General features: G+C 42.6%; 1 protein-coding gene across 3 annotated transcripts in view; it reads right to left on the bottom strand.

The window, feature by feature from the left end:
• Positions 1-21669, bottom strand: part of LOC115105418 (fasciculation and elongation protein zeta 1 (zygin I)) — a 40034-nt gene that overhangs the window by 7278 nt on the left and 11087 nt on the right. The window contains exons 1-5 of one of the 3 annotated variants that reach the window (XM_065007289.1): positions 18275-18634; positions 11166-11546; positions 5383-5434; positions 4122-4208; positions 838-1006 (exon numbers count right to left, since the gene is read on the bottom strand). In XM_065007289.1, coding sequence (XP_064863361.1) covers positions 838-1006; positions 4122-4208; positions 5383-5434; positions 11166-11503 — 646 coding nt within the window. In that variant the 5' untranslated portion in view covers positions 11504-11546; positions 18275-18634. Of the gene's footprint in view, positions 1-837; positions 1007-4121; positions 4209-5382; positions 5483-11165; positions 11547-18274; positions 18635-21669 lie in introns of those variants that run through there. The other 2 variants (XM_029627452.2, XM_065007288.1) reach the window with 2 other exon arrangements.

Consider the following 21669-nt stretch of genomic DNA (forward strand, 5'->3'; position numbering starts at 1 on the left):
AATGTTTCATTACCTTGATATTAAATTCTGAGTAGAGTAACTAGCCTTGACTGTTTCTGTGACTGTGGATGCTGTCTAATATGACTTATATTTCTGGAAGTACACCGACTTTGCGAAAAACACATTTAAGACGACACACCCAATTCCAAATACAAAGAAATACTCAAACACATGCAGTGCATCTACACACAGACATATGGATTCACAGACATATACCCAAATGTGCTTACATAAACACACACACACACACACACACTAAGCAGGAAACATGTCTCTCATGCAGGGGAGCCACATGGTCACACAATATGTCTTTCCACAGGGAACCATATTGAGTGCGTGCCTTGGCCCTCTGAAACGAGAGACTCATAAAAAAATGCCTGCTGCAGCTTTATCCAGTTTTTTATCCATTTTGCACTACATTCACCATAGAGGCTGAAGACTGATGAAATATCCAGATGTTTACTCAGGTAAACTGACAACACTATGACCCCTCACACAATCAAAGTCCTACAAGCAGTGCAATAGCCTGCTGAGCTAAAGCCTAGGCATGAACTCAAACAAGTGTACATATGTCTCTTACAAGGTTATTTATTTCACAATCAATGCTCATAGAGCCAGCTCTGCTGTATGAGCACAAACTTAACCACTATGAGATCAAAGGTCACTTTATTTTTACACAGTATTGTATGGACAGGAAATTGATTTTGGGAAAAGGTGTCTCCAATGACAATGTTAATTGGATGTTGAATTGCTTAAATTGGCACTCCCTTCTGTTTATTCAACTCCTTGGTTTATGTGACTTGGTGTTTAACCCAACATTAGTTTTTGTACACTTACCTTCATAGGAGGGCATGTTGTTATTGGAGGCCTGGGACAGCTGTCTAATCTCCTCCAGAAGGGATGGGCTGGTCTTGGATGAGGAGTGTCCACTCTCTTCCTCGTCCTCCTCCTCGGTCTCACCAGGGTCCGGAGAGTTCTCCATCATCTCAACTATCTCCTCAATGACCTTGGAGAGAGAGTGATCGAGGAAGGGATTGAGGGAAGGTAGATGAATACATACACTTTCACAAATAGCACTTAAAGAATCTATGCATCACCAATAGGTAAACATTCCATGGTCGTCAGGCATTCATTATTCATGTGCAGTAGTCCAAGAGGTAATGCAGAATGGAGCTACTTGACATATACTACATGACCAAAAGTATGTGGACACCTGCTAGTCAAACATCTCATTCCAAAATCATTCGCATGAATATGGATTTGGTCCCCCTTTTGCTGCTATAATAGCCTCCACTCTTCTGGGAAGGCTTTCAACTAGATGTTGGAACATTGCTACGGTTACTTGCTTCCATTCAGACACAAGAGCATTAGTGAGGTCGGGCACTGATGTTGGGCGATTACACCTGGATCGCAGTCGGTGTTCCAATTTATCCCAAAGGTGTTTGATGGGCATGAGGTCAGGGCTCTGCACAGGCCAGTCAAGTTCTTCCATATCGATCTCGACAAACCATTTCTGTATCAACCTCGCATTGTGCACAGGGGCATTGTCATGCTGAAACAGGAAAGGGCCTTCCCCAAACTGTTGCCACAAAATTGGAAGCACAGAATCGTCTACAATGTCATTGAATGCTGTAGCATTAAGACTTCCCTTCACTGGAACTAAGGGGCCCTGCCCGAACCATGAAAAACAGCCACAGACCATTATTCCTTCTCCACCAAACTTTACAGTTGGCACTATGCTTTGGGGCAGGTAGCGTTCTTCTAGTATCTGCCAAACCCAGATTCGGCCGAAGGACTGCCAGATGTTGAAGCATGACTCAATCTAGAGAACGTGTTTCCACTGCACCAGAGTCCAATGGCAGTGAGATTTACACCACTCCAGCCAACGCTTGGAATTGCGCATGTTAATTTTAGGTTTGTGTGCGGCTGCTCGGCCATGGAAACACATTTCTTGAAGCTCCCGGCAAACAGTTATTGTGCTGACGTTGCTTCCAGAGGCAGGTTGGAACTCAGTAATGAGTGTTGCAATCGAGGACAGACGTTATTTACGCGCTACACGCTTCAGCACTCCCGTGGTCCTGTTCAGTGGTCCCGTTCTGTGAGCTTGTGTGGCCTACCACTTCGCGGCTGAACCACTGTTGCTCCTAGATGTTTCCACTTCACAATAACAGCACTTACAGCTGACCAGGGCAGTTCTAGCAGAGCAGAAATTTGACTTATTGGAAAAGGTGGCATCCTATGACGGTGCCACATTGAAAGTCACTCAGCTCTTCAGTAAAGCCATTTTACTGCCAATTTTTGTCTATGGAGATTGCATGGCTGTGTGCTCGATTTGTCAGCAATGGGTGTGGCTGAGCTAGCCGAATCCACTAATTTGAAGGGGTGTCCACATACTTTTGAATATATAGAGTATCGTCTTGCAATACTTTCGCCTTGGCTTTTTTAACCGCTGTAATTCTATGGGGCTTTAATGTATTCTACTTTCATATATATGTTTTAAACTGTCTAAATAATCTAGGAATATACATATAGTCCCTTCAGAAAGTATTCATATCCCTTGACTTATTCCACATTTTGTTGTGTTACAGCCGGAATTCAAAATTGATTAAATATATGTTCTGTCACCCATCTACACACAATACACCATAATGAAAACATGTTTTTAGAAATGTAAGCAAATGTATTGAAAATGAAATATGGAAATATCTAATTTACACAAGTATTCACACACCTGAATCAATACATTTACATTTAAGTCATTTAGCAGACGCAGTGATTACATCTGTGAGTCTTTCTGGGGAAGTCTCTAAGAGATTTGCACACCTGGATTGTACCATAGTTGCACATTTATTATTTAAATAATTCTTTAAGCTCTGTCAAGTTGATTGTTGATCATTGCTAGACAGCTATTTTCAAATCTTGCCATAGATTTTCAAGCCAATGTCAAAACTGTAACTAGGCCACTCAGGAACAGTCAATGTTGTCTTGGTAAGCATATCCAGTGTAGATTTGGCAATGTGTTTTAGGTTATTGTCCTGCTGAAAGGTGAATTTTCTGTCAGTGTCTGTTGGAAAGCAGACTGAACCAGGTTTTCCTCTAGGATTTTGCCTATGCTTAGCTCTATTCTGTTTCTTTTTAGCCCCCCTCAAAAATGAAGATGACAAGCATACCCCTAACATGAAGCAGCCACCACCATGCTTGAAAATATGAAGAGTGGTACTCAGGACATAAATGCTTTGTACTCAGGACCTAATTGTAATTTCTTTGCAATATTTTTTGCAGTTTTATTTTAGTGCCTTGTTGCAAACAGGATGCATGTTTTGGAATATTTGTATTCTGTACAGGCTTCCTTCTTTTCACTCTGTCTTTTAGGTTAGTATTGAGGAGTAACTACAATGTTGTTGATCCATCCTCAGTCATCACCTATCACAGCCATTAAACTCTATAACTGTTTTAAAGTCACCATTGGCCTCATGGTGAAATCCCTGAGTGGTTTCCTTCCTCTCTGGCAACTGAGTTAGGAAGGCCGCCTGTATCTTTGCAGTGACTGGGTGTATTGGTACACCATACAAAGTGTAATTAATAACTTCACCATGCTCTAAGGGATATTCAATGTCTGCTTTTAGTTTTTTTTACCCATCTACCAATGGGTGCCCTTCTTTGCGAGGCATTGGAAAACCTCCCTGGTCTTTGTGGTTAAATCTGTGTTTGAAATTCACTCAGCTGAGAGACCTCACAGATATTTGTATGTGTGGGGTACAGAGATGAGGTTGTCATTCAACAATCATGTTAAACAGTATTATTGCACACAGAGCGAGTCCATGAAACGTATGTGACTTGTTAAGCAGATTTTTACTCCTGAACTTCTTTAGGCTTGCCATAACAAAGAGATTGAATACTTATTGACCCAAGAAATGTAAGTGTTTCATTTTTTATACATTTATAAGAATTTGTTAAAAATATTATTCCACTTTAACATTATGGGATATTGTGTGAAGGCCAGACTGTAACACAACAAAATGTGGAAAAAGTCCAGGGGTGTCAATACTTTCTGAAGGCACTGTAACTGGAAGTACTACCAAGTTGTTTGTATAACAGAAAGTACATGTGTCTTTAGTCACCTGATCAGCAGTGATAAGAGGCTCCTCACTCAGGCAATTGGCATTGTCGTTCTTCTCGTTCATCTCCTCCTCCTCTTTTTCATGAATCTGGAGAATGCGAGAGAGAACGAATGAAACCATGGAAACCCCTTCAGCCACATTAGTTGAATCTTAACTTCTTAGTATAAGAAATATAAACCATGGACACAAGGTTTACCCCCACTGGTGTTAGCGTTAGCATCTTAGCATTAGAAAAATAAGATTACAGAAAAGCCATTCACCCATATTGAATTTAGCTTTAGCATATTAGCATTGGCGTTTGGGGAGCTAATGAACATTCCCCAAATTTGAACCCATCATTCCCTTCTCTGCTCTTCATCTGAAAATCAAATTTCTGCCCCTCGAGTTTGGAAGCCATCTTGAAAGTGTTTGGGTTGTGCTTAGTCACATTCAAATTGCCATGATTCTATCTATTGACTGTTTGTTTTTTACTTCCCTCTAAAAAAATATTGCTTTTGATGCTCATTGTTCTTATGCCGTTGGTCTCAACCAAGTTAATCCCTGCAAGGATATCAATCAGCAATAAATTAAGGACATAGAAGACTAAATGCTGATGGACTGCTTTTCAATGTCTGTAGAGTCTCTTTTAGCTTCTGCTGGAGACTGTGTCTGCGTATTGGCCCTGACCCAGCCCTGAGCCTTGGCCCTGACCCAGCCCTGAGCCTTGGCCCTGACCCAGCCCTGAGCCTTGGCCCTGACCCAGCCCTGAGCCTTGGCCTTGGCCCTGACCCAGCCCTGACTCTTTGAGTGCCTGCAGTTGCATGTGAGAGCAGATTAGGGGAGGAGAGGGCAAGAGGGTGTAGGAGGAGGAGGGTGGTTGACTGATACTGAGTAGCAGGCAGTCAAGGCAGCTCAGCCTTGATTTTTGGTGTCAGGTCAGGTGACGTCAGCGCCACAACCTCAAGGCATGAATGACATCCAGTCAGTCAGCCAGCCAGTCAGTCAGCCAGCCAGCCAGCCAGCCAGCCAGTACACTCTAGCTAGCATTCTTTGTAAGACGTTGCTCAGTTACAGCACGTCCTCGCACATTGCCTCCCTACAGAACACACTAGTCAGTCACACATGAAAGAGGTGGGGTTTTGAGCAGAAAAGCCCATTCCTTGCTCTAGAATCCAATTGACTCTTGTCTCAAAATGTTTCAGGTCTTTCTAGGTGAGAAGGGAGAGAAAGACGATTCTTCCAATGACTTTAAATTACAATGAAGTATATTAGAAAGTGTTACCTCCTGGTCGGAGAGGTTGCCGTTGAATCCCTCTGAGTTGGGGTCGTCCCAGCTGGAGACAGAGGAAGGGACGTAGTTATCCGTCAGCGCATCCCACACACTGAAACATGGACAACACAAACACACATTCAGTCACTGCAACACAACAGAAGTACACAGTAAAAATGCAACAAAAAAACAAAAAACAGATGCAAACACACAACCATCAACATTGTAACAGGTCATCTCATACACTGCAACACAAGACAAACACACAACCATCAACATTGTAACAGGTCATCTCATACACTGCAACACAAGACAAACACACAACCACCAACATTGTAACAGGTCATCTCATACACTGCAACACAAGACAAACACACAACCACCAACATTGTAACAGGTCATCTCATACACTGCAACACAAGACAAAACACACAACCACCAATATTGTAACAGGTCATCTCATACACTGCAACACAAGACAAAACACACAACCACCAACATTGTAACAGGTCATCTCATACACTGCAACACAAGACAAAACACACAACCACCAACATTGTAACAGGTCATCTCATACACTGCAACACAAGACAAACACACAACCATCAACATTGTAACAGGTCATCTCATACACTGCAACACAAGACAAAACACACAACCACCAACATTGTAACAGGTCATCTCATACACTGCAACACAAGACAAACACACAACCACCAACATTGTAACAGGTCATCTCATACACTGCAACACAAGACAAACACACAACCACCAACATTGTAACAGGTCATCTCATACACTGCAACACAAGACAAACACACAACCACCAACATTGTAACAGGTCATCTCATACACTGCAACACAAGACAAACACACAACCACCAACATTGTAACAGGTCATCTCATACACTGCAACACAAGACAAACACACAACCACCAACATTGTAACGGGTCATCTCATACACTGCAACACAAGACAAACACACAACCACCAACATTGTAACGGGTCATCTCATACACTGCAACACAAGACAAACACACAACAACCAACATTGTAACAGGTCATCTAATACACTGCAACACAAGACAAACACACAACAACCAACATTGTAACAGGTCATCTCATACACTGCAACACAAGACAAACACACAGCCAACGACGCTGGAATGATCAGGACATTCACAACAAAGCACAATACACTATCAGTCCTCAAGGCTGCAACTATTTGGAAATAGGCTTTTTGTTTGGCACAGAAGCCTAATCCCAAATCCAGTGCCGGTTTGTGATTTAAAGAATTGAGGAGGAGGATGGATTACATAAGAGGACCATCCTTCTCTTCCTCTCTAGATGACCCTCCTCTACCCAAATCATATTTGATAGAAATGATCAATTGTATATCTGTAGCCATTTCCTTCTATTAGTGTTCCGTTGACCATTTGCAGACAGTGAATTCAGAGGAGGAGATGTTCACATGACATAATTGTGCTTTGTTCCCAATTCTGTCCTTCAACTTGCCAACATAATAAATAACATCAAAATGCACATCATAATCCTCCGTATTGCACTCCAGGCTGCAATGCACACTGTCAACTAACAATTAAAGAAAAGCCCACAGTTTACACATTTTTTAAAGGTGTCCAATGTGAAGAAGTATAGATAAAAACAGCCCCTTACAGCATTGTGCAGGTCCTCCTCGAACTATACGCACCTCGGTCCAATCAAGGATGCAGCCTTGTGAAAATGACCAGAGTAGAACTCTCCCTTTGTTTCCGCTTTCTTTGTTTTCCATCCAGCTTGGCATGGCACCCACACCCTACCCTCCTCTTAGTGGCACTGCCCAGCCATGCGCCAAACAGGAAACAAGCAGCCATTCATCGGGACTCATGACCTCACAGGTCATGCCTGTTGTGTTGTCCACAACACACACACATACACACCTCTCCATCTGCCAAACAGGAACTAACTGGTACAGCACCGTCCCATATACACTGCTCAAAAAAATAAAGGGAACACTTAAACAACACAATGTAACTCCAAGTCAATCACACTTCTGTGAAATCAAACTGTCCACTTAGGAAGCAACACTGATTGACAATAAATTTCACATGCTGTTGTGCAAATGGAATAGACAACAGGTGGAAATTATAGGCAATTAGCAAGACACCCCCAATAAAGGAGTGGTTCTGCAGGTGACAACCACATACCACTTCTCAGTTCCTATGCTTCCTGGCTGATGTTTTGGTCACTTTTGAATGCTGGCGGTGCTTTCACTCTAGTGGTAGCATGAGACGGAGTCTACAACCAACAAGTGGCTCAGGTAGTGCAGCTCATCCAGGATGGCACATCAATGCGAGCTATGGCAAGAAGGTTTGCTGTGTCTGTTAGCGTAGTGTCCAGAGCATGGAGGCGCTACCAGGAGACAGGCCAGTACATCAGGAGACGTGGAGGAGGCCGTAGGAGGGCAACAACCCAGAAGCAGGACCGCTACCTCCACCTTTGTGCAAGGAGGAGCAGGAGGAGCACTGCCAGAGCCCTGCAAAATGACCTCCAGCAGGCCACAAATGTGCATGTGTCTGCTCAAACAGTCAGAAACAGACTCCATGAGGGTGGTATGAGGGCCCGACGTCCACGGGTGGGGGTTGTGCTTACAGCCCAACACCGTGCAGGACGTTTGGCATTTGCCAGAGAACACCAAGATTGGCAAATTCACCACTAGCGCCCTGTGCTCTTCACAGATGAAAGCAGGTTCACACTGAGCACATGTGACAGACGTGACAGAGTATGGAGACGCCGTGGAGAACGTTCTGCTGCCTGCAACATCCTCCAGCATGATCAGTTTGGTGGTGGGTCAGTCATGGTGTGGGGTGGCATTTCTTTGGGGAGCTGCACAGCCCAGAGGTAGCCTGACTGCCATTAGGTACCGAGATGAGATCCCCAGACCCCTTGTGAGACCATATGCTGGTGCGGTTGGCCCTGGGTTCCTCCTAATGCAAAAGACAATGCTAGACCTCATGTGGTTGGAGTGTGTCAGCAGTTCCTGCAAGAGGAAGGCATTGATGCTATGGACTGGTCCGCCCGTTCCCCAGACCTGAATCCAATTGAGCACATCTGGGACATCATGTTTTGCTCCATCCACCAACGCCACGTTGCACCACAGACTGTCCAGGAGTTGGCGGATGCTTTAGTCCAGGTCTGGGAGGAGATCCCTCAGGAGACCATCCGCCACCTCATCAGGAGCATGCCCAGGCGTTGTAGGGAGGTAATACAGGCACGTGGAGGCCACACACACCACTGAGCCTCATTTTGACTTGTTTTAAGGACATTACATCAAAGTTGGATCAGCCTGTAGTGTGGTTTTCCACTTTAATTTTGAGTCTGACTCCAAATCCAGACCTCCATTGGTTGATAAATTTGATTTGCATTGATCATTTTTGTGTGATTTTGTTGTCAGCACATTCAACTATGTAAAGAAAAAAGTATTTGATAAGAATATTTCATTCATTCAGATCTAGGATGTATTATTTTAGTGTTCCCTTTATTTTTTTGAGCAGTGTATTTGCAAGCCTTTAGTTAATCTGGAACTTAGATTTAACCAATCATTCCAACAACTGTGTCGCATAACATAAAGGATCTATCAAGCTTACAACAGGTGAATGTGTCTATGTTCCTTGCGTCACTACATGGATAGTGATGGAGGAACCATTTTTCAAAACATTCAAATCAGAAACATCATATGATGTGGTGTCTAACTCTGTGGTGTACTGTAGAATAGATAAGCAAAAATGTCATTTAGGCACACCCACATGCTAACAATAGCATCCCCAACATACATCTTTGTAATATTATATCATAATGAATTCTGAATATGAATCAATAGTCATACCCAAGGTCACATACAACAAAGCTATTCTTAGCAAGAGGGTTTATTTCCACCCAATGTGAGAATGTCTGCGTTTTCTCTTCAAAGGCTTTTGGCGAATGGGAGTTCTGGTTGCCTGCTGGTAGAGGCAGTAGACAGACCAACAGAGGAACAAGAGAGTACAAAAATACATGGAATAATTCAAGGCCTATCCCGACTGTGGACTGCTGGGGTGTGTTGTTGTGGTTTTGGCTGGTGGGCGATTTGGTCGGCTTTGAGGTAGGCTGAGTAACAGCTTCAACGTTGGTCATCATAGGATCTGAGAGTTGGGTCATGAGATATGCAGTGGTACTGTTTGAACAATGTTAAATAATGACATACAGTGAGCTCTGAATGTATTGGTGACACACTTTGGATGTGAAATGACACAAAGACTATAAGGTTGAAGTGCAGACTCTCCACTTTAATTTGAGGGTATTTTCATCCACACTGGATGAACCGTTTAGAAACGACAGCACTGTTTGTACATAGTCTTCCCATTTTAGGCGACCAAAGGTATTGGGACAAATTCACTTATATGTTTATGAAAGTAGTCAAAAGTTAAGTATTTGGTTCCATATTCTTAGCACGCAATGACTACATCACGTTTGTGACTCTAAAAAGTTTTTTGTTTTGGTTGTGTTTCAGAGAATGTTGTGTCCCATACAAATGAATGGTAAATAATGTATTGTGTCATTTGGAGTCACTTTAATTGTAAACAACATGTGTTTCTAAACACTTCTACATGAATGTGAACGCTACCATGATTATGGATAGTCCTGAATGAATCGTGAATAATGATGAGTGAGAAAGTTAGACGCACAAATCTCTCACCATTACAGTAATAGAGGAGGTTAGCATTTTTTTGTGGGGGTATGATACTTGAGTGTCTGTAACTTTCTCACTCATCATTATTCACGATTCATTCAGGACTATCCATAATCATGGTAGCGTTCACATTCATGTAGAAGTGTTTAGAAACATATTTTATTCTTATTTACAATAAGAAATTATTCCAAATAACACAATATATTATTTACCATTAATTTCTAGTGGCACAAAATTCTGAAATCTGAAACACAACCAAAACAAACAGCAAATGCATCCAACAAGTTTTGTAGAGTGACAAACTTGATGTAATAACTGTGTGCTAGGAATATGGGAACAAATACTAAACTTTTGACTACTTTAATACACATAAGTGAATTTGTACCATTACTTTTGGTCCCCTAAAATGGGGGGACTATGTACAGTATGTGCTGTAATTTCTAAATGGTTCCCCCGATATGGTTAAAGTTAAAGTTCCTCTGCACTTTAACCACAGTCATTGTATCATTTCAAATCCAAAAGTGTTGTAGTACAGAACCAAAACAACAAAAAATGTGTCACTGTCCCAATACTTTCTGAGCTCATTGTAGTAATGGTATATCAGCCAATGCTCTGTTTAACTGATAGCTGTGATGCCTTGTGGGATTCTATCTGAAATGTAGTGAATGCATAGGTGTAATGTTCATACCTGCTCGTTTCACACCAAACCCAGAATGTACATGCTCTGATTGAAGTAAATGGTGTGCCTTACGAATGGGACTGTATAGCCACAACAGTATGCAATTTGAAGACAGAAGAGGAAGACATCATCAGACATGATGTACTACCTAAACAAGCAAGCTGACCAATGCTTTGCTCAGAAGATTGCTGCAATGGATGTGCCATGTTATCAAAAATAATACAGGGGTGCATTGTACAACCCAAAAGGCAAGCAGCTGAAGCAACAACTAAAATCACTCCCCCGTGATACACCATTTGTATCTTTAACTCGTATCTCAAAAGCACATATTTCTTATGCTGAAGTCAGACTTAAACTTCAAAAACACAAAGGTGGTGGCCGACACTCACTCTTCATCCTGCAGCCGTTCCTCGTCCTCCTCGGTGTGGGACTGGTTGCGCACAGGGGCCAGGCCCTCCGTCTTGGTGTTGTAATTGTGGAAACAGACATTCAGCTTCTCGTCAAACTCATTGACCAGGTCCTCCATGGACTTGAAGCTCATCATCTCTGAGAAGTTCTCCAGTTCGGAGAAGTCCTCGCGAGTGATGGGAGCCAGGGGGGCCATTGGGGCCAGGGGAATGGTGCTGTAGGGGGGTCGGCTGAGGGGCACAGCCCGATCCATGTCCTCTACCCGGCAGGGCCGGAGGTCTTCGAACTCCTCATCCAGGCACACAAGGGGAGCCTCCATGGTGGGTGTCTCCAGTCACAAGTCAACGACAGAGAAAGGAGCCCTAGGAGAGGGAAGGAAGGGAAATTAGAAAGAAAACAACATGGACTTTACATGGGGCTGCTTTTTTCAATTCACCTCATTAGATCAGGATATTGTCATCCATCCCTAAGAGGTGCACATTAAACACTGTCAATACCAGTGACCCAGAAAAGAGGAAGCATGTCTGGGTCCCAGCCCAGGCGCCAGTATTTCAGGTCTCAGGAAGGCAGTAGTGATGCTAATTTGGGTATCTGCTACATCAGCACTCGCACATGTGATAAAAAAAAGTATTGGTGATTAGTTGAATCAGGTGCTGTGCTAGAGTAAAAATACTTGACCACATGCTAAATTCACACATAATATATTTTTATGGCATCTCAGGTATCTTGAGTAATTTCAATTGGATATTTATGTGGCAGCAACTCTATAATGGCAAAGTCACTCCCAAAACAGACAAAATGGTAGTTGAGATTCCTGATTAACTGTAGTTAACTAAGCAATACTGGTGGGATTTAATTGATGAGGAAAGGGATTCAGGAACAGACAGTCATTATAAAGACAATACCGTGGCCACCCATTATGTTTTCTAACTCGTCTTAAGAGCGACACAACAAAATAAATAGCTTAGCTAGCCCTACATTTTGATAAGGTGCTAATTATTGATGTATCACTGTGGCAAATTCTGTGTCACAACAAAATGGTACTAAGCACCATCAAACTTGGAGAACATTGTTCAAGTCGGACACAAATTTAGCACAAATCCTAAACACTTAAATCTATATGAGGTCATATACTGTAGCCAGTGGTGGGAAAAGTATCCAATTGTCATACTTGAGTAAAAGTAAAGATACCATCATAGAAAATGACTCAAGTAAATTGAAAGTCACCCAGTAAAATACTACTGAAGTAAAAGTCTAAAAGTATTTGGTTTAAAATATACTTAAGTACCAAAAGTAAAAGTACAAGTATAAATACTTTGAAATGCCTCATATTAAGCAAACCAGACGGGACAATTTTCTTGTTTTTTAAATGTACGGATAGCCAGGGGCACACTCCAACATTCAGACATCATTTACAATTTGTGTTTAGTGAGTCTGCCAAATCAGAGGCAGTAGGGATGATCAGGGATGTCCTCTTGATAAGTGTGTGAATTAGACAATTTTCCTGTCCTGCTAAGCATACATCCTGAGGCTGCATTTATTGTAGCTAAGGGATTTTAACAAAGCTAACCTGAGAACAAGCTTCCTAAATTCTATCAGTATATTGAATGCGCGACACGAGCTGGTAGCATTCTGGATCATTGCTACTCTAACTTCTGCGATGCATACAAAGCCCTCCCCCGCCCTGCCTTAGGCAAATCTGACCATGACTCCATTTTGTTGCTCCCAGCCTATAGACAGAAACTAAACCAGGAAACACCCATGCTAAGGTCTATCCAACACTGGTCTGACCAATCGGATTCCAAGCTTCAAGATTGCTTCGATCACGTGGACTGGGATATGTTCCGGCAATAATATTGATGTATATGCTGACTCGGTGAGCGAGTTTATTAGCAAGTGCATCGGCGATGTCGCACTGTGACTACGCACTGTGACTATTAAAACCTTTCCTAACCAGAAACCGTGGATTGATGGCAGCATTCGCACAAAACTGAAAGCACGAACCACTGCTTTTAATCATGGCAAAGCCACTGGAAACATATCCGAGTACAAACAGTGCAGCTATTCCCTCCCCAAGGCAATCAAACAAGCAAAGCGTCAGTATAGAGACAAAGTAGAGTCGCAATTCAACAGCTCAAACACGAGACCTATGACAGCTCAGCATTTAACACCATAGTACCCTCCAAACTCGTCATTAAGCTCCAGACCCTGGGTCTCGACCCCGCCCTGTGCAACTGGGTCCTGGACTTCCTGACGGGCCGCCCCCAGGTGGTGAAGGTAGGAAACAACATATCCGCCCTGCTGATCCTCACCACCGGGGCCCCACAAGGGTGCATTCTCAGCGCTCTCCTGTACTCCCTGTTCACCCATGACTGCGTGGTCATGCACGCTTCTAACTCAATCATCAAGTTTGCGGACGACACTACAGTGGTAGGCTTGATTACCAACAACGACAAGACGGCCTAAAGGGAGGAGGTGGGGCCCTCGGAGTGTGGTGTCAGGAAAATAACCTCACACTCAACGTCAACAAAACAAAAGAGATGATCGTGGACTTCAGGAAACAGCAGAGGGAGCACCCCCCTATCCACATCGACGGGACAGTAGTGGAGAAGGTGGAAAGTTTTAAGTTCCTCAGCGTACACATCATGGACAAACTGAAATGGTCCACCCACACAGACAGCGTGGTGAAGAAGGCGCAACAGCGCCTCTTCAACCTCAGGAGGCTAAAGAAATTTCGCTTGTCACCTAAAACACTCACAAACTTTTACAGATGCACAATCGAGAGCATCCTGTCGGGCTGTATCACCGCCTGGTACGGCAACTGCACCGTCCTCAACTGCAAGGCTCTCTTTGATGCACCTGTAATTTGTGCAAGTTCTCCCACTTAAAAATATGAGAGAGGCCTGTAATTTTCATCATAGGTACACTTCAACTATGACAGACAAAACGAGGAAAGAAAATCCAGAAAATCATATTGTAGGATTTTTAATTAATTTATTTGCAAATTATGGTGGAACATAAGTATTTGGTCAATAACAAAAGTTTATCTCAATACTTTGTTATATACCCTTTGTTGGCAATGACAGAGGTCAAACGTTTTCTGTAAGTCTTCACAAGGTTTTCACACACTGTTGCTGGTATTTTGGCCCATTCTTCCATGCAGATATCTTCTAGAGCAGTGATGTTTTGGGGCTGTTGCTGGGCAACACGGACTTTCAACTCCCTCCAAAGATTTTCTATGGGGTTGAAATCTGGAGACTGGCTAGGCCACTCCAGGACCTTGAAATGCTTCTTACGAATCCACTCCTTTGTTGCCCAGGTGGTGTGTTTGGGATCATTGTCATGCTGAAAGACCCAGCCACATTTCATCTTCAATGCCCTTGCTGATGGAAAGAGGTTTTCACTCAAAATCTCACGATACATGGCCCCATTCATTCTTTCCTTTACACGGATCAGTCGTCCTGGTCCCTTTGCAGATGTTTCCACCCCCATGCTTCACAGTAGGTATGGTGTTCTTTGGATGCAACTCAGCATTCAATGTCCTCCAAACACGACGAGTAGAGTTTTTACCAAAAAGTTATATTTGGGTTTCAACTGACCATATGACATTCTCACAATCTTCTTCTGGATCATCCAAATGCTCTCTAGCAAACTTCAGACGGGCCTGGACATGTACTGGCTTAAGCAGGGGGACACGTCTGGCACTGCAGGATTTGAGTCCCTGGCGGCGTAGTGTGTTACTGATGGTAGGCTTTGTTACTTTGGTCCCAGCACTCTGCAGGTCAATCACTAGGTCCCCCTGTGTGGTTCTGGGATTTTTGCTCACCGTTCTTGTGATCATTTTGACCCCACAGGGTGGGATCTTGCGTGGAGCCCCAGATCGAGGGAGATTATCAGTGGTCTTGTATGTCTTCCATTTCCTAATAATTGCTCCCACGGTTGATTTCTTCAAACCAAGCTGCTTACCTATTGCAGATTCAGTCTTCCCAGCCTGGTGCAGGTCTACAATTTTGTTTCTGGTGTCCATTGACAGCTCTTTGGTCTTGGCCATAGTGGAGTTTGGAGTGTGACTGTTTGAGGTTGTGGACAGGTGTCTTTTATACTGATAACAAGTTCAAACAGGTGCCATTAATACAGCTAACGAGTGGAGGACAGAGGAGCCTCTTAAAGAAGTTACAGGTCTGTGAGAGCCAGAAATCTTGCTTGCTTGTAGGTGACCAAATACTTATTTTCCACCATAATCTGCAAATAAAATTTTAAAAATCCTACAATGCGATTTTCTGAAATTTTTTCTCATTTTGTCTGTCATAGCTGAATTGTACCTATGATGAAAATTACAGGCCTCTCTCATCTTTTTAAGTGGGAGAACTTGCACAATTGGTGGCTGACTAAATACTTTTTTCTAAATACTGCATCTTGCCTATCCCGCACGGCCATCGCTCATCCATATATTTATATGTACATATTCTTTATCATCCCTTTACATTTATGTGTATAAGGTAGTTGTTGTGAATTTGTTAGGTTGCTTGTTAGATATTACTGCATTTTCGGAACTAGAAGCACAAGCATTTCGCTACACTCGCATTAACATCTGCTAACCATGTGTATGTGACCAATGAAATTTTATTTGATTCAAAATGTAAGTAGTATTTTTTAGAGTCAGGGAAAATGTAAGGAGTAAAAAGTACATTATTTTCATTAGGAATGTGGTGACTAAAAGTAAAAATTGTCAAAAAATATAAGTAGTAAAGTACAGATACCCCAAAAAACTACTTAGGTAGTAGTTTAAAGTGTTTTTACTTAAGTAGTTTACACCACTGACTGTTGCTATAATAAATCAGTCATCCCCAATGGTGAATTACTCCCCATGTAATTCTTGTTCTTAATAACTATTCTGGAAAGTACAGAGTGACCTGTATGAAATTACCAAGAACTATTGATTCTTGTAGATAATAGATAATGAAGCAAGAACTGTTGGATAAAAGTTGTGTTTGAGTCCAGGTTCTGACGCAGTGCAATTACAAGAGTGAGGGCTAAATGTACGAAAGCTTTTCCTGGGTCTTCGCCTGTTTCCAGGGAGTGGAGTGGAGAGGAACCAATTTAAAACAAGCTTGTGTAAGCGTCTTCCTCTCCCTCCATCACATTACTCAGCAAAGTGCCGCTTCATCAAAAGCCAGATATTATTCTTCAGCCTCTCCCCTCTCTCCGTTGGTCTCTTCTTTCCGTCATACCCACCCTTATTTTCTACAGAGAAGCCTCTGGGTTTGTATTCATATAGCATCCCAGAGTATGAGTGCTGATATAGGATCAGTTTGGCCTTTTATATCATAATGAATTAGATTATATGGACAGAGGGGATCTGATCTGATCCTCAACACTCCTCCTCTGAGATGCTTTGTAAAAATGGGCGCTGATCATGTCTAATTGACATGAAATGCACAGTCCAGGAAATGACTACAAGTCCCACAATCCCTTCCAAAAGAGACGACGATGAATCATCCGGTCTCCATTATGTGACTGACAACTGGCATTTGAAAACACACAATGCATGTATGGAAATGTGACACTCTGCCACATTACATGTGTATTATTGGTAAAACATTGTCCATTGTTCCTTCAAATTAATTATTAGGCAACTAAAATGAATAGTCAATGTCATCTTAGTCATGTTGTTAGACATATTTGCAGCTTTTTATGGCTACATAAGAAGCTTTTAGCTTTTATTTGTTCCTAGACCATATACTAACGGACATTTTGCAGGTGGATACAAAGAAAATACTGAAAACAGGAGAACATCCTTTTGTTCTGGTAGATGAGTGAAATCAGGACAGCAGGCTGAGTGACAATATGGATGTGTGTGTGTGTGTTTGTGTATGTGAATGTACTGTATGTGCATGAGTGTATGCACTCATGTGTGTGACGTTTGACCTTCACCTTAACCAATGGACCCAGGTGTATGGCTGTGTAACCCTCCCACTGTTTCGCTCCCTGCCAGAGGCCAAAAACACCCACAAACCACCAGTACCAAAAACAACCAATCATAGAATTTCATCAGAGGTAATTTAAAGATACACTATGCAGAAATTGCTCCGTCATTTCCTAGTTGCAAAAAAAAATCTGTTTATGTAACAAAACAAGCAAGTATACTGTAGAGAATCATTGTACAATCTAGACCGCTGTGAAATATTTTTTCCAGAACCAAAAATATTGTATTTTCAGCTGTTTGAAGCTGGTGTACAAAACCGAAAGTAAAAGACGCAAAAACGAAAAACGGGAAGCATAGAAATAGCGCAAATAGAATGGATCTACCACTTAGACTTGCTTTCAAAGATAATGACAGATTTATAACTCACATTTCTATATGAATTGGGTCTGCTCGCCCAAAAAGTTACAAAGAGAAACAAATGGCTGTCCCCATATTATACTGGCAAAAAATAACTGCTAGCACACTGACTGGACAACCAATCAATATTTGTTGCTATACCAAATCTATTGCCATAATTTAATCAAATAAATCAAGCCCATTTTTTATATTGTAGATTTTTTTAAACATATTTGGGTGATTTCAATTAAATTGAAACAGTGATGGGTGGATCATATGTTTGCATTTATCTCAGAACAATACAAACACATGTCCTTTGCTATTCATATTCATATGGCTGTGTGGCTGCCTACCGAAGCCTCTCCTGGGGTGAACATGAATATGTTTACATCTTTTACTTCCATTGGCTTCATGAGAACATGCTTGTCAGTCCCATTATGGAAGAAGATGGTTATGGCTAAGATGCAGTATAACAAAATTGAAAGCTACTTTATTCCAACATTCATACCGGCATATCATTTACACAGCATCTTTTGCATTGATATAACAAAAACGAATGCTTGTTCGGTAGGCGTGCTGCTATAATAAAAATGGACACCAAGCACTGACTGTATATGTCATCAGTACTTCTTAGGGTGAAAAACAGGAGGGGGAGGGAGAGAAGGAGAGGACGAAGAGAAGGAAGACAAGACCATGGTTACATATGAGGGAGGGATAATGATGGAGGGGGGGTGGAGGTAGAGAAGGATAGATAGAACGATAGATTACCTGCAGTAACTGTGCCTCCTGTAATATGGCTAAGAAACAGAGAGACAGTCCCTCCTAGGCAAGGCAGATCTGCACTACGGCACCTTCCTCTGCAAATCCCAACACTGGCCAACCAACAGCAATCACAATCATTCCAGAGACTGGAGAGAAAAGAAAGAGAGAGAAAGGAAAAGTGACAATGGCCGGTGCTGTTCTGTCCGTCCGTTCTCCTCCAGTAGCCCACAGCCCCCTTGCTTATCTCGCTCCGCTGGCAGCAGCCCGTTGTTTTCCAAACAATAAGCAACCTCAGCCTCAACCTTACTTGATAGAGAGAGCCTGTGCATCGCTCGCTCGCTCTCTACAGCCTGCCTGCGGAATCATCATCACCCTTTCTCCTCCTCCTTCTTCTCCCCCTCTCCCTTTGTCCACGCCTCCCTCCTCCCCCTCCCTTCCTCCCTCAAGGCTCAAACCCTCAATATTAATGAGGAGAAGGGAGAGGCAGCTGCACCCTGTGTGTACTGTAGAGACCATGCAGACTGTCTGCCATGGCTACATTATTATATTTTCCTGGAACCTGCTATTTATCATTCTATGGGTAGAATTGCAGGTAAGCTAGCTTAATTCAACTGAGCCAGCTAGCACCATGCCTGTGAATATGCTAGGCTGATTAGCATTTTGACAGGGACAGAGTGTTGCTGGTGTGGAAATGAAGCTGAAAGGAGGGACCCTTAGACTAGGGGTAGTGGTTAGTTTAGTTTGCTTGCTAGCTTGGTAAGGAAGAATATTGTAATTTTTGGTCCCACCTCAATGAGAGTGGAAAGTAGAGGGAGTATGGTGAGAATCTGTGATGACGTCAAAGAAACCTGCCTTTTATTTATACTGTACCTGTATTTATTGGTGGTCCTGTGTGATAGATAGATAGATAGATAGATAGATAGATAGATAGATAGATAGATAGATAGATATAGATAGATAGAGAGAGACCGGCCGAAAGGCAGTGAAAGATTGAGAGAATGCCAAACAGGCAGCAGTCCACCATACCAGAAGACAAAGATGGTTGTTGTAGAGGCATTTCTGTCAACTTGGTTTTTGTCACCATGTGAGTTACAGATGGCTTTTACACACACTACGTCACACACACACCAACAGATCCCCACCACCCCGCACACACACACTTGCACAATATAAACCCACTCAGCTCCTTGTCAATCCCTGGCCTGTTCCCTGTCCCTAATCCCTGACTGGATTTAATCTGATTCTGTGATGGAGATGAAATCCCTTTGAAAACCTCATAGGAATTGAAACCCATTTGCTCATGTTACGGTTTTACACACTATTTTAACACTGTGGTGCACAGAGAGTGATGCAGACACATATGGCCATGCCATGATCTCTCCCTGGTACATTAGGGCTAGACTCTTCTGCTAGCAGCACTAACTGGTTTAGCATATCAGATTAGCGGCAGTCTGTTATGGGGCTAATGCAGTGTGTCTTGTAGATGACTGTTGATGTAATGTTATGGAGCTGAGTGTCTAAGCCGTAACATCATCACCGTAATTTTCCGATCAGAACATGGTTATGGTCACCCAGTGCTTAGATTACACAGTTCCAATGTTCCCCTACCCACTGTGGCAAAGTCATACAAGTGACAATGGGCTTATATTGTGCGACTGACTCAGTGTGCTTATGTAACACGAGACAAATATGAGAAAAAATACAAATAATTTAGACCAACATTTCATGCGCTTTGTTGTCAGATTTTGTATATCTTTGTTTTTTTCACTGATCTAACCTGGGGGTGCATTTACTAGGAACCAAACTGAAATTAACAGACCGAAACAGAAAGGGACCTAAAAAGAAACTCTCATTTTCATTGCAAAACATTTTGCTATGGTGTGCAATAATGAATACACCCCAGAACATGATAAATATACTTATTGTTTCAAAAAGAAGAAAAGTTCAAATAGATTTCCAAACTGACGCCAAAGCATCAACACAAAATAAACTGAAGACTATTGCCTTCTCTCAATTGGGCAAAGGTCCATCCTCCCCTCGACATCTCCGTCCTCCTCTTCTCCGTCACCATATTTTTATTTATTTCACCTTTATTTAACTAGGTAAGCCAGTTGAGAACAACTTCTCATTTACAACTGCGACCTGGCCAAGATAAAGCAAAGCAGTGCGACAAAAACAACAACAAAGGGTTACACATCGGATAAAACAACCATACAGTCAATAACAGAACGGAAAAATCTATATACAGTGTATGCAAATGTAGTAAGATTAGGGAGGTAAACTAATAAATAGGCCATAATGGTGAAATAATTACAATTTAGCTTTAACACTGCAGTGATAGATGTGCAGATGATGTGCAAGTAGAGATACTGGGGTGCAAAAGAGCAAAAAGAAATAGCAATATGGGGATGAGGTAGTTTGGTGGGCTATTTACATATCGAGTGTGCACAGGTGAAGTGATCGGTAAGCTGCTCTGACAGCTGATGCTTAAAGTTAGTGAGGGAGATAAGTCTCCAGCTTCAGTGATTTTTGCAATTTGTTCCAGTCATTGGCAGCAGAGAACTGGAAGGAAAGGCCGCTAAAGGAGGAGTTGGCTTTGGGGATGACCAGTGAATATACCTGCTGGAGCGCGTGCTACGGGTGGGTGCTGCGATGGTGACCAGTGAGCTGAGATAAGGCGGAACTTTACCTACCAAAGACTTATAGATGACCTGGAGCCAGTGGGTTTGGCGATAAATATGAAGCGAGGGCCAGTCAACGAGAGCGTACAGGTCGCAGTTGTGGGTAGTATATGGCACTGTGATAGACTACATCAAATTTGCTAATTTTGGATTGAGTCTGGAAGGAGAGTTTACAGTCTAACCAGACACCTAGGTATTTGTAGTTGTCCACATATTCTATGTCAGAACTGTCCAGAGTGGTGATGCTAGCCGGGCGGCGGGTGTGGAAAGCAATCGGTTGAAGAGCATGCATTTAGTTTTACGAGGTTTTAAAACCAGTTGGAGGCCACGGAAGGAATGTTCTATGCCATTGAAGCTCGTCTGGAGGTTTTTTTAACTCAGTGTCCAAAGAAGGGCCAGAAGTATACAGAACAGTGTCGTCTGCGTAGAGGTGGATCAGATAATCACCAGCAGCAAGAGCGACATCATTGATACATACAGAGAAAAGAGTTGGCCTGAGAATTGAGCCCTGTGGCACCCCCATAGAGACTGCCAGAGGTCCGGACAACAGGCCCTCCGATTTGACACACTGAACTCTATCTGAGAAGTAGTTGGTGAACTAGGCGAGGCAGTTATTTAAGAAACCAAGGCTGTTGAGTCTACCGATAAGAATGCGGTGATTGACAGAGTCGAAAGCCTTGGCAAGGTCGATGATGATGGCTGCACAGTACTGTCTTTTAT

This window comes from Oncorhynchus nerka, linkage group LG22 (genome assembly GCF_034236695.1).
Source record: "Oncorhynchus nerka isolate Pitt River linkage group LG22, Oner_Uvic_2.0, whole genome shotgun sequence".
In the NCBI taxonomy this organism is placed as follows: Eukaryota; Metazoa; Chordata; class Actinopteri; order Salmoniformes; family Salmonidae; genus Oncorhynchus; species Oncorhynchus nerka.